The 11,720-nt window shown below is 37.3% G+C and overlaps 2 protein-coding genes across 2 annotated transcripts in view; both read right to left on the reverse strand.

The window, feature by feature from the left end:
* Positions 1–163: 163 nt before the first annotated feature.
* Positions 164–5,064, reverse strand: LOC107741375 (uncharacterized). The gene is made up of 4 exons (XM_016554082.1): positions 5,007–5,064; positions 2,707–2,743; positions 920–1,747; positions 164–244 (listed from the first exon to the last, which is right to left on the reverse strand). The coding sequence occupies exons 1-3, from the start codon at positions 5,061–5,063 to the stop codon at positions 933–935; spliced, it is 909 nt and encodes a 302-aa protein (XP_016409568.1). The 5' UTR covers position 5,064; the 3' UTR covers positions 164–244; positions 920–932.
* A 3,136-nt stretch (positions 5,065–8,200) lies between these two features.
* arvcfa (ARVCF delta catenin family member a) overlaps positions 8,201–11,720 on the reverse strand; it is a 36,046-nt gene continuing 32,526 nt past the window's right edge. The window contains exons 12-16 of the mRNA XM_016554075.1: positions 11,156–11,267; positions 10,960–11,047; positions 9,247–9,323; positions 8,706–8,809; positions 8,201–8,559 (exon numbers count right to left, since the gene is read on the reverse strand). Of these exons, the coding sequence (XP_016409561.1) occupies positions 8,717–8,809; positions 9,247–9,323; positions 10,960–11,047; positions 11,156–11,267 (370 nt within the window). The 3' untranslated portion in view covers positions 8,201–8,559; positions 8,706–8,716. The remainder of the gene's footprint in view (positions 8,560–8,705; positions 8,810–9,246; positions 9,324–10,959; positions 11,048–11,155; positions 11,268–11,720) is intronic.

Below are 11,720 nucleotides of genomic sequence, written 5' to 3' on the forward strand. Positions count from 1 at the left end.
AAATTTGTGACTGTGTAACACTGCCATCATGTGGTCATTCATTACAATTACATAAAAAATGTTTAAAAATTCATTCTCACAGATGTCAATGCTAAAAAAAATGTCAGTTCACAGTAGGACTAATATAAAACAACATCATATAAAGCATATAAATTTTGGTCCTTATATCCAACATTCAGCCCTTGTGATGCTTCTCGTCTTTATTTTAATTCACTGGATTCAGCAGCATCTGACAGCAGGAAGACTGTAGGAGGAACAGATTAGAAATGGACATGAACATCTTAATTTTGGAAACATAAAGGCAAAACATCTGCAGAAATGAGAAAATATTCAAAGAACACTTTCTTGTCCAGACTAAAGAACATGTACACAAGACACATATTCACATGCCCTTAAAGGAATAGTTAAACTAAAAATGAAAATGTACTGAAAATGCACTCACCCTCAGATCATCTGAGATCAGGATGAGTTTGTGTCTTCATCAGGTTTGTAGAAGCATTTTTAATGTTCAGAGAACATTCATTTTAACTTAACTTAATAAGAATGTTAGTAAAATGTTCTTAAAACATTTCTGTTTGGTGAGGCAACGGTTTAAAGTTAGAAGCGTCTTAATGCTGGATTAGTTTCAGCTTTTGTGTTCTCCAGATGTTAACTGATGGACTGGAGTGCTGTGGATTATTGTGATGTTTTTATCAGCTGTTTGGACTCTCATTCTGACGGCACCCATTCACTGCAGAGCATCCATTGCTGAGACACTGATGCAATGCTACATTTCTACAAACCTGGTGAAGAAACAAACTCATCCTGATCTTGCATGAGCACGTTTTCTTGTTTGGGTGAACTATTCCTTTAATAACGCAATGAATATAATATAGAATATCCTGACTTTAGCCATTGAAAGAATCAGTCATTAAAGTACCTCAGCTGTTGCTTTACTGTGGTATGAAAGCATCTCTCGCAGCTCCGTTCTTGAGGTTATCTTCAGCTGGTTTCTCAGGACATTCAGGCGTCACGTCAGCTCTTCGGCCTGCGTGTGTTGAATCGTCCGCCAGCGTAAAGCTGCACCAGGATTCGTGTGTTGGATCCTGATTCTCATACGGGAAGGTAAAAGAGCACAGCGCTCTCTGCATCATAACGTTCTTCCATTTCACACTTGACTTCGGTCTGGGCGTGTCTGGTTTCTGAAGAGCGTCTGCATTAGACTGTGTGCTTCTGATGGATGAAGGATTCTTGAACTGAACTGGCTCCTGTTTCATCTCAGTGGCATCTTCACAGTGTTTGAGTTCTTCTTTAAAGATCTTCAGCCGTGAAACCAAAGATGCTTCAGAGTCCGGTGTTGTTGCGTCAGGCTTTTCATGCAGATGTTGTTCATGTTCATCTGCGTTCGTTTCAGTGTGAGTTGTTGATTCCTCATTGGTTTGGACGTCCGGTTTGAGATCAGATGAATCGTGGCCGTTAATGGTTCTGTGTGCAGGTGCAGAAGCTTCTTTGATTGCACTAGAATTAATATCAGGGAAATCGAACTCAGCCAAAGAAAACGAAATCCTTCTGTTGTGACTCGGTTTGTCTGTTGTCCCAGGTCGCTGTCTGTTAACTGGATTAGCGGTCATCGGGCTGTTTTCTGAACTGCTGCTGTCCAGTTGTCGGCGCCACAAGCGGCGACTGGTTTTTCTCGGCGGCGCCGGGATCACTGGAGGACTCTGGATAGACGACGAATCTCGGTGATCATCCTGAATCTCAGAGCAGCCTGTGAGATCAGATCACATGTGTGAGGATGCCGATTCAGAAGTCGTCTTTCATCTTTACCGACGTTTGGGGTCAGTAAGATTTTTATTGAAAGAAATTCATACGCATTAAATTGATCAAAAGTGACATTTATGATGTTACAAAAGATTTCTATTTCGAATAAATGCTGTTCTTTTGAACTATGTGTTCATCTGTGAATCCTGAAAAATAAAATGCATCACGGTTTCCACAAAAATATCGTGCAGCACGACTGTTCTCAGCATTGCTAATAATCAGAAATGTTTCTTGAGCAGCAAATCAGCATATTAGAATGATTTCTGAAGACTGAAGACTGAAGTAATGATGCTGAAAATTCAGAGAAATAAATTACAGTTTAACACATTCACATAGAAAACAGCTATTTGACATTTTAAAAATATTTCACATTTTCACTATATTTTTGATCAAATAAATGCATTTTGAAATGCTTCTTTCAAAAACACTAAAACATCTTTCAGAAACCAAACTTTTGAATATTCACGTATGCTTATATTTCGGGCATGTTTAGCCATATTTAGCCAGTTTTGTCTTTAATAACAATAATATTTTTAACTAATTTAAAAGGGTGATATCTACAGATCATAAACTCAGCAAACATGGAAGATGAATTCTAAAATGATATTTATATGGTGTTTTGCCATATAAATAAATAGATACTTACTATGTATAAGCCAATATGTTTACATTTATACAAATTTGCATCTGTACATAAGCCTTCTGATTACTCCACCTAAATGCATGCATTACTTGTTTTTATTTTTATTACTGATAATTTATTTCTATTCTTGTCTTGTATATATATATGCATGTACCCCAGAGCTCCTGGAAGCCTCAACAAATTGCTTTTGTCTTTGTGCACACTTGGAGAATGAATATATTCAAATAACATTCAAATGATATTCAAATTTGGTAAAGACTGACCTTTAGCACGAGTGGGCGCCGCAGGTGATGACTGACCCTGTAATGAAACGGTTAATTATGCAGACTGACACATTCATGAGCCCTGATCTACACAGATTCGGATGAGATGTTCGGTGAGGAAAACAACACTTGAAGACACTGACGAAGCAGGACATACTGAACAGTGACCACTGAAAGAACTTGGACACTTTACTGTCAAAACAACAATGCGAATGGCTTCAGAGATTTACGGAGGCCCTAAAGCCCAAAGTATGCGTACGCTAGCGTATGTGTACAGTAGAACACGTACAGTAGCCTTTCAGAGGATTCTCCATTTGATATCATGCGCGAATGCAGGCAGTCGACACAAGCGCTCTAGAAAGCTTCATCTTAGTCCAGTGTCTGCACTATATTTCTCCAGAAGTTATGACCGATAAACATATCTTTGTACTCTTTTAATCTTAAGTTATTTTCTCTCTCATAACAAGCGCTTGTCAATGCAGCTGTCTGTTGTTGTTTTAGTCTCTGCTATTTTGTTGTTGTTCCGTCTCTTTAATTTCGTTTTCTACTGTGAAACAACGGGCCGGATCAGTGCTGCCACCTTGTGGAACAACTGATTAGTGCAAAAAAAAAATGTAATGCACGACATGCGCATGCGCATACTATTCTGGTGGCAAAATTTGCGTACCGCGCACTGTACGCGGACCCTCGCGTACTCGTAATAACCGAAGTATACTTTGGGTTTAAAGGGACACAGTAAAAAATAGAGAGAGGTACGAGTAAAAAATATATATTTCAGTGCAAAAAAAAAAAAAAAAAAAATGTATAGCTGCTCATTACTGCAGATTTAACCCTCCATATTCCCAGGCTCCCTCAGGGCACTCTCATTTCATGACCCACTTTTATGCTCAGTCTCTCGGGATTTTTACGACCATTTACCTTAAAGAGACAGTCTGTGGTTTTCCTTATCCTTGTGGATCTGCTTTGATTTTCTGGTATGAAAACTAAACCTAGAAACCATTCAAGTGTTATGTTTTCTATTTATGTTGCTTCACTTTGTTGCATCAGTGACCTTGGTGTTTTTCGCTTATTTTTCAGCCAAGCAAAAATTCACCATCTCCCTGAGACACGTTGTGTTTGCTCTCATAATTTTTGTGATGGAAATAATATGAGGTGGTAGAAAAACCTATATTCCAGTACTTTTGCGAGAGAGTGCAAAGTTTATTGGGGAAACGCAATAGTTTTGCAAGCGAACGCCGTTTCTTGTGGGAACACAAATGTTTTAGGATCGAATGTGAATGTTTTGTAAGAGAACGCAGCTTTTTCAGGACAAAGTCAATTGTATTAAGAGCGGATGCAAATGTTTTGTGAGAGAACGCAACGCAATAGTTTGGTGAAAGAACGCAAGTGTATTGTAAACTAAAGCAAAGTTTCTCGAAGGAACGCCAAAGTTTTGTGAGAGAGCGCAACATTACTGCAAATGAGAGTTTTGCAAAGGAACACAAAGTTTCTAGAGGGAATGCAATAGTTTTAGGAGTGGACACAAAAAGAAAACGCAAAGTATCTCGGGGGAACGCAATCGTTTTGTGTGAAAACGCAAATGTATTGTAAACTAAAGCAAAAACGCTGCGCAAAGTTTCTATGTGGAACGCAAACGTTTTACCAGAGAACACAAATTGTAAACTAAAGCAAAGTTTTTCTGGGCAATGCAAAAGTTTTGCAAATGAGTGCAAAGTTTCTCAGAATAACGCAAAAGTTTTGAGAGTGAATGCAAAAGCATTGTAATACAATTTTCCTCCCATCTCATATTTATCCATCATCATCACGTCTCCTTAAGGGCTCTGTAGATACTAATGAAGGACATTCACTCATTTAGAAGTGAACGAGCAACTGCAGCACAAAAGCAGTCTTAAGCAGCACAGGTATATTTGTAGCAATAGCCAACAATACATTGTATGGATCAAAATTATCCATTTTATGCCAAAAATCATTAGGATATTAAGTAAAGATCATGTTCCATGAAGATATTTTGTAAATTTCCTACCGTAAATATATCAAAACTTAATTTTTGATTAGTAATATGCATTGCTAAGAACTTCATTTGGACAACTTTAAAGATGATTTTCTCAATATTTAGATTTTTTTTGCACCCTCAGATTCCGGATTTTCAAATAGTTGTATCTCAGCCAAATATTGTCCGATCCTAACAAACCATACATCAATGGAAAGCTTATTTATTCGGCTTTCAGATGATGCATAAATCTCAATTTCAAGAAATTGACCCTTATGACTGGTTTTGTGGTCCAGGGCATGTCACTGACCTCCAGCTTGTGCGGTTTCTCATCGCTCTGTCTGCGTCTCCTGTTGTTGGACAGCATCCGGTAGAGCTGTAACTGTTTCCTATATCGGCGGCTGCGGAGCATGTGGACCGGCCGCATGCGGAGGCTGCGGTGGGACTTTAGGGAGGTGCTGGAGGGTGATGGAGAGGAGTCTGTCCCGGAGCTGCACAGCTGCAGGTCTCTGACGGAGCGAGTCATCGGCTTCGGACTATTCGAGTCTTCACACCGATTACGAAGCATCTCCACTCGCTTCAGTCGCTCTCGGAAGCTTCTGGGCTTCGGCTTCAAAGATCCCGTGAAGCTCAGTATGGGAATCGGCATCTTCCAGATGCGTATGGCTCTCCTGAGCAGTTTGTGAGAGCGGGTGTTTAAGTAGATGGCGGGATGGGCCGCGCCGATGCTCTTGTTTCGGCGGCGGGTTTGTGGAGCAGACTCCTGCTCCGGTTCATTAGCAGCTGATGATTGAACATCAGAGGAGCTCATGGATGAGGATGGAGCTTCTGCAGCACCGGACAACATTGCTGGACAAAAAGAAACATCTCTTAACCTCTAATGCAATACTCATTCACATATCAATGACCTGTATACAAGTTACAAACAGTCCCTGTACCTGTCTTATTGAAGAATCATTGATATGTGTCCCTGCAGCACAAAAGCAGTGTTAAGTCGCTGGGGTATATTTGTAGCAATAGCCAACAATACATTGTATGGGTCAAAATTATCCATTTTTCTTTTATGCCAAAAATCATTTTTATAGAAAATCATGTTCCATGAAGATATTTTGTACATTTCCTACCGTAAATATATCTAAACTTAATGTTTGATTAGTAATATGCATTGCTAAGAACTTCATTTGAACAACTTTAAAGATGATTTTCTCAATATTTTGATTTTTTTGCACCCTCAGATTCCAGATTTTCAAATAGTTGTATCTCAGCCAAATATTGTCCGATCCTAACAAACCATACATCAATGGAAAGCTTATTTATTCAGCTTTCAGATGATGCATAAATCTCAATTTCAGAAAAAATTACCCTTATGACTGGTGTTGTGCTCCAGGGTCACATACAGGGCCGGAGTGGGACTCATTTTCAGCCCTGGAGTTTCATGCATTAGACCGGCCCACTTTTTTCTTTTTCTTTTTCTTTTTTAAATCTATTATTCGCTCGCATATCTCCTACAACTGAGGTTCTTGTTTTTGCTTTTTTTTTTTTTTAAAAGGTGCCACCGTCAGGGGAGTCAAAAGATAATTACATCATCATTAGGGTTGCCAATTAACTTCAGAAATGGAAAATAAGGGCTAATTGTGATTCTTTATCTTTTATTCTTTAAGAAAATAGTGTTTATTCTTTAAGAAAATAAGGGACAGAATAATGGACGATCCAAATATTTGTACTGTACCATAATGTAGGCCTATATCTGCCTGCAATTAAAAAGTTCTCAGAAATAATCACTTTTGTTTTGCTTAACCCATTTATGTACAATTATTCTAAAAAAAAATTAATGTCATACAAAAAATGCAAGTAAATTTTACCATTATAGAATTGTGACTTCACAAGGGTAGTAATTTAGGAGGTGAAATTACAAATGGCATGGAATTTGAAAGCATAACAACTGAAGGTCTATGAAGCGTCAGTCAATAAAGCATTTTTTAAACAATGGCACTTAAAATATTATTTCAACCATTTAACCTGTGAATGAATAAAAATGCATACTTTTCAATGAAAGAACACTTAGAGTGTAGGTTGCTTCTGGTGCTTGGATTTGTACTTCAATATAATGAGGTCCAAGTTTAAGAATAGCCTACACTAGTTTTTATTTTTTTTTCAATGTATTTTTCTCTCTCTATTTAACAGCATTAACTTACAATGAAATACGTCTTCGTTCAGGTAGACTGAATGTTTAACATTTTTGCTAAATGTTGGGCTCATGATCAATAAGTTGCATTCGCCCAAACTGATTTTGTAAAATCAAAACGTGCCTACGTTCACAAATAACAATAATTTTCGCAAAAAGAATGATTAATTATCAATTGAGAATTTGTTATTATGGTCTGGTGAAAATAATAAATAAAAAGAGTAGGGCTGCAGTGAGTGCAGTTTTTATTTAAAATTTTGTTAAAGTTTTAGTATTTTTTGTAGTGAGTTTTTGTCATTTTTATTAGTTTTTCATCTGTCTTTAAAGTTTTTATTATTATTTATTTTAATTATTTCAGTACTTAATCTAAATGAAAATTTGAAATATGCTTCCTTGGCAACTAATCAAAATAAAATAATGTACTTTTTTATATTTTATTTCAGTTCATGCTTATTTTATTTCAAGTATGTGTGTATTCATTCATTTAATGATTCGTTTTAACTATAATGATCCTGACCTGAATCTCCCCCAACAGTTAAGAATTGTTTTAAATAAATGTTTATAAAAATTATTTGTAATAAAAAAAAAAAAATACAAATAATAAATCGTCTGATGTCTAATGACAGCTGATTTACTGTAGTAAAAGCAGAAACTATGACTACACACTCACACAATCTACTCATGTATACTATAGTGACCATATACTGTAACTTAAAATACACTGAAACTGCTCTGAATATACATGAACTGATGATCGATTCAGCGTCTTGTTTCAAAGAGATTCGATCACAGATCATATAAAGTTAAAATGATATAAAGCACATTAAAAGTGAATATGAATATTGAGTCTCACACACCTGTGGTGATTGTGGTTTTGTTCTTCTCCGTCTGTGATCGATGATTTTCACTCATCTCTGCAAATCAGCATCTGAAGATTCAGTGATTCTGTAACCGATGCGATTTCAAAACACGCTTCAGACTCGTATCATTTGAATCGACTCTTTACTTTCGAATCGTTTAGAACGTTCGAATGCACACCGGACGAGTGAATCGTTCAGCTTGCGACATTAATTGCCACGAAGCAAGAATACGTTTCATTTTATTTTTATTTCTCTTGTTTTCTGTTAGATGCATGACGAAATAGATTTATCAAGAAGAGATGTTTATTTCTCAAGCCATTAAATCACTGATGTTATGAAAGAAATTTCGTATGTATGCGTTAAAATCTTTTATATTATTCTCTGATATAGGCTATAATAAGTACAGTTTCTGTAATATTCTATTAATATTCTTTTTTTTTTTAATGCATAAAACTTTAGATACAGAGCTGAAATTGTCTGTGTGATTGCATCACTATTATACAACTTAGAGACTCATCAACAAAAAATAAGCAATAGAAACAACACAAGATCGTAATATGATGTATGATCAGATGTTAAACAATCAATAAATGACTCGTCACATCATCATGAATCTTGAGTTTAACAGTGAAGACTGCCAAAGCAGCAAAGAGTCAAATTCCACTTCCAGATGGATCGGACACGATTCCTCCAGCTCTCTTTCGATGTGGACATGAACAGGTATGATATGCTGTATTTCTCTCGTTTGATTCTGTGATGAATTGTGCCGAAGGCTGATAATGTCAGTCTAAATGCAGGTCTGAAAGTGGATCTCCAACCTGTAAAAATAAAGAGTTCAAGTCAATATTGGATGAAACTCTATATGTGTTTGATGATACAAAGATATAACTAGTAACTATCCTTCATGGCTTCACTGACAGATGAAAAGAAGTTGAAGTGATGAGAGTGTGATAGTGTGGTTTACCGTGAGCCGGATCAGACCCATGAGTCCAGTGGCTGCGGGGTTCGCTCCACTAAACCGACCGCTGGCCTGCTGGTCCTGATGAAATGCCTCTTATCATTCACACCCTGAAACACATTCAGCATCATGAAGCCATTAAAGCAGCTCTGTCCATTATGTTTTATAATTTTTGTTTATATTTTTAAGTTCTTCAGAGAGTCATGCAGTACTATGCAGTACAATTTATCACCCAAACATGAAAATCTTCTCACTCTCAGTCTATCCGAGATTAGGATGAGTTTGTTTCTTCATCAGATTTGTAGAAATCAGCAAATGTTTATTTTTATCAAATTCTTATTTCATTTCCTTGGCATTTGAGCAGTTGTATACAATTTATATGATATCTGTTATATGATGATCTCATTTATCATTTTAGGTTTTGGATTGTTATTTTAAAGCACCTATGTTGCTTTTAACGATGCAATATGAATACATTTGACATGAATGAAGAGTTTAAAAGTTTCTGGAGAACAGAAATGACACCGCACACAACATGATCATTGACCTGAAAAGTTTCTCGTTCAATCATGTGACACGGAGCGTCTGCTGCTCGCTCTGCCTGATCAACAGTGCAGTATCCATCTGCAGCAGAAACAGCAACACACATCACTGCATTAGTGCATTAAATACACACACACACACACACACATCACTGCATCAGTGCATTAAATACACACACACACACACACACACACACACATCACTGCATTAGTACAAAATGCTTACACACGGTTTTTGAAACTATGGCTCCATTTCTTAAAACTCTACACACAAAACCACAAAACACACACACACAACATGCAAAATGTCACACACGTCTTGCAAAAGTAAACACTTCTTTCAAAACTACTTTGACTCTTCTAAAAATTTAATTTTTGCGTAGTAACTCTACACACAAACATAAAATGATTAGCCACATACAGGCCAAACTACACACAGATGTGAAAATTGTAAAACACTGCTCTCGTGTTTTTTTTTTGCTTGTTCAGAGTGCAGTGGAGCGCAGGAGTTTGTCATAGCACTCACACATACAGTACATGCATATGCACATATATGTACACTGTATATGCAGTATGATGATTTTTACAGTTATGCAACTGAACTGAATCAATACCGAACTGACTTGAGCTGTAGAATGACACTATTGACTTGTTAGAGCTGCTTTACAGCAGAATGTGAATTTGATACTATTGTGAAGCTGCTGTGAAACAATCTAAATTGTATAAAGCACTTCAGAAATAAAGTTGACTTTCTGGCTTGGCTTGTATGCATATTCAGGATAGATAGATAGATAGATAGATAGATAGATAGATAGATAGAGCACTTTATACAATATAGATACAATGTACAGAAAACAGAAATGCAAGGGGGTAAAAATAATTTCTTTATAAAAAAACTGAGTTTTGATTACTAAGTGAACAAATGATGTATAAGTGTTTTCATGCATGATAACTGTGTGTAGGTCATCAGTAAATGAGTGTGGCATTTAAATGGCAGTGTTTCCCAAATTAAACAAAAGAGCTTAGATAGATAGATAGATAGATAGATAGATAGATAGATAGAGCACTTCATACAATATAGATACAATGTACAGAAAACAGAAATGCAAGGGGGTAAAAATAATTTCTTTATAAAAAAACTGAGTTTTGATTACTAAGTGAACAAATGATGTATAAGTGTTTTCATGCATGATAACTGTGTGTAGGTCATCAGTAAATGAGTGTGGCATTTAAATGGCAGTGTTTCCCAAATTAAACAAAAGAGCTGTTCGTTTCGAATAATATGTGTAATGCAGAGAACTGTGTTTAGAGTTTTGCAAAAAGCTTGTTTTACAATATCAACTGAGTTTAAAGCATGTAATGTGCTTGTAGTTTTGCAGACTTGGTCTAAAGATTAGGTATATGAGTGAATGGTTTCACTAAGTGGGCCTCAAGTACCACTGTTAGTGTCCAAGCAATTTTTAAAAACTGTAAATACACACACACACACACACACACACACACCACTGCATTAGTGCATTAAATACACACACACACACACACACACACATCACTGCATTAGTGCATTAAATACACGCGCACACACACACACACACACACACACACACTTAATTCTAACACTAAAGCTTGCATAACAAAGAAGGCACAGCACTTCTGTCATTCTCATGAATGCTGGAGCCTCATAAATATGCTGCATTCAAGCAGCAGGAATTCGTAACCTTGGCTCTTCTCCATTAAGGGCAGTGTGATGTCATCGTTCCTTTGCTTGGCGTTCCTCTGTTTTTTGGGCAGGCCAGAGACAGCTGGCTAAAACACACGATCGATATTCATCATCAGCACAGTGCTCTCTTAAATTAATTTAATAAGTATGGCTGTGAAACACGCATCGATCCGCCCGTGTTTAACTGCTGTTACCTTGAAGTGTGTTTTGTTCCAGCCGGCCTTATACAGCGTGTGTCGCAGATCCTTATAGGCCCAAACCGTCTGCAGGAGGTGTGACGCGGCTTTGGTCTCGCGCACCGATTGGCTGACAAGTTCACAGATCAACAAGACAGAAAACATCCTGATCAGACAGGATGTTTTGGGTGGTTGCTAAGGTGTTCTGAGTGCATTTCACCACGTTGCTAAAGCATAGGGTGTTTTGGGTGGTTGCTAAGGTGTTCTGAGTGGATTTTACCACATCGCTATGGCATAGGGTGTTTTGGGTGGTTGCTAAGGTGTTCTGAGTGGATTTTACCACATCGCTATGGCATAGGGTGTTTTGGGTGGTTGCTAAGGTGTTCTGAGTGGGTTTTACCACATCGCTATGGCATAGGGTGTTTTGGGTGGTTGCTATGGTGTTCTGAGTGGGTTTTACCACATCGCTATAGCATAGGGTGTTTTGGGTTGTTGCTAAGGTGTTCTGAGTGGATTTTACAAAGTTGCTATAGCATAGGGTGTTTTGGGTGGTTGCTAAGGTGTTCTGAGTGGATTTTACCAC

The sequence above is a fragment of the Sinocyclocheilus rhinocerous genome, unplaced genomic scaffold (genome assembly GCF_001515625.1).
Source record: "Sinocyclocheilus rhinocerous isolate Xijiao unplaced genomic scaffold, SAMN03320098_v1.1 scaffold15, whole genome shotgun sequence".
Classification (NCBI taxonomy): domain Eukaryota; kingdom Metazoa; phylum Chordata; class Actinopteri; order Cypriniformes; family Cyprinidae; genus Sinocyclocheilus; species Sinocyclocheilus rhinocerous.

What these genes read in the sequence shown, in the direction of transcription:
- LOC107741375 (XM_016554082.1), bottom strand. Translation starts at nt 5,063, where the DNA reads ATGCTGTCCAACAACAGGAGACGCAGACAGAGCGATGAGAAACCGCAC. An exon ending in AGAAACCGCACAAGCTGGAG is followed by an intron (nt 2,744 to 5,006) that starts GTCAGTGACATG and finishes GTTTCATTACAG; the next exon opens with GGTCAGTCATCACCTGCGGC. An exon ending in GGCGCCCACTCGTGCTAAAG is followed by an intron (nt 1,748 to 2,706) that starts GTCAGTCTTTAC and finishes CTGATCTCACAG; the next exon opens with GCTGCTCTGAGATTCAGGAT.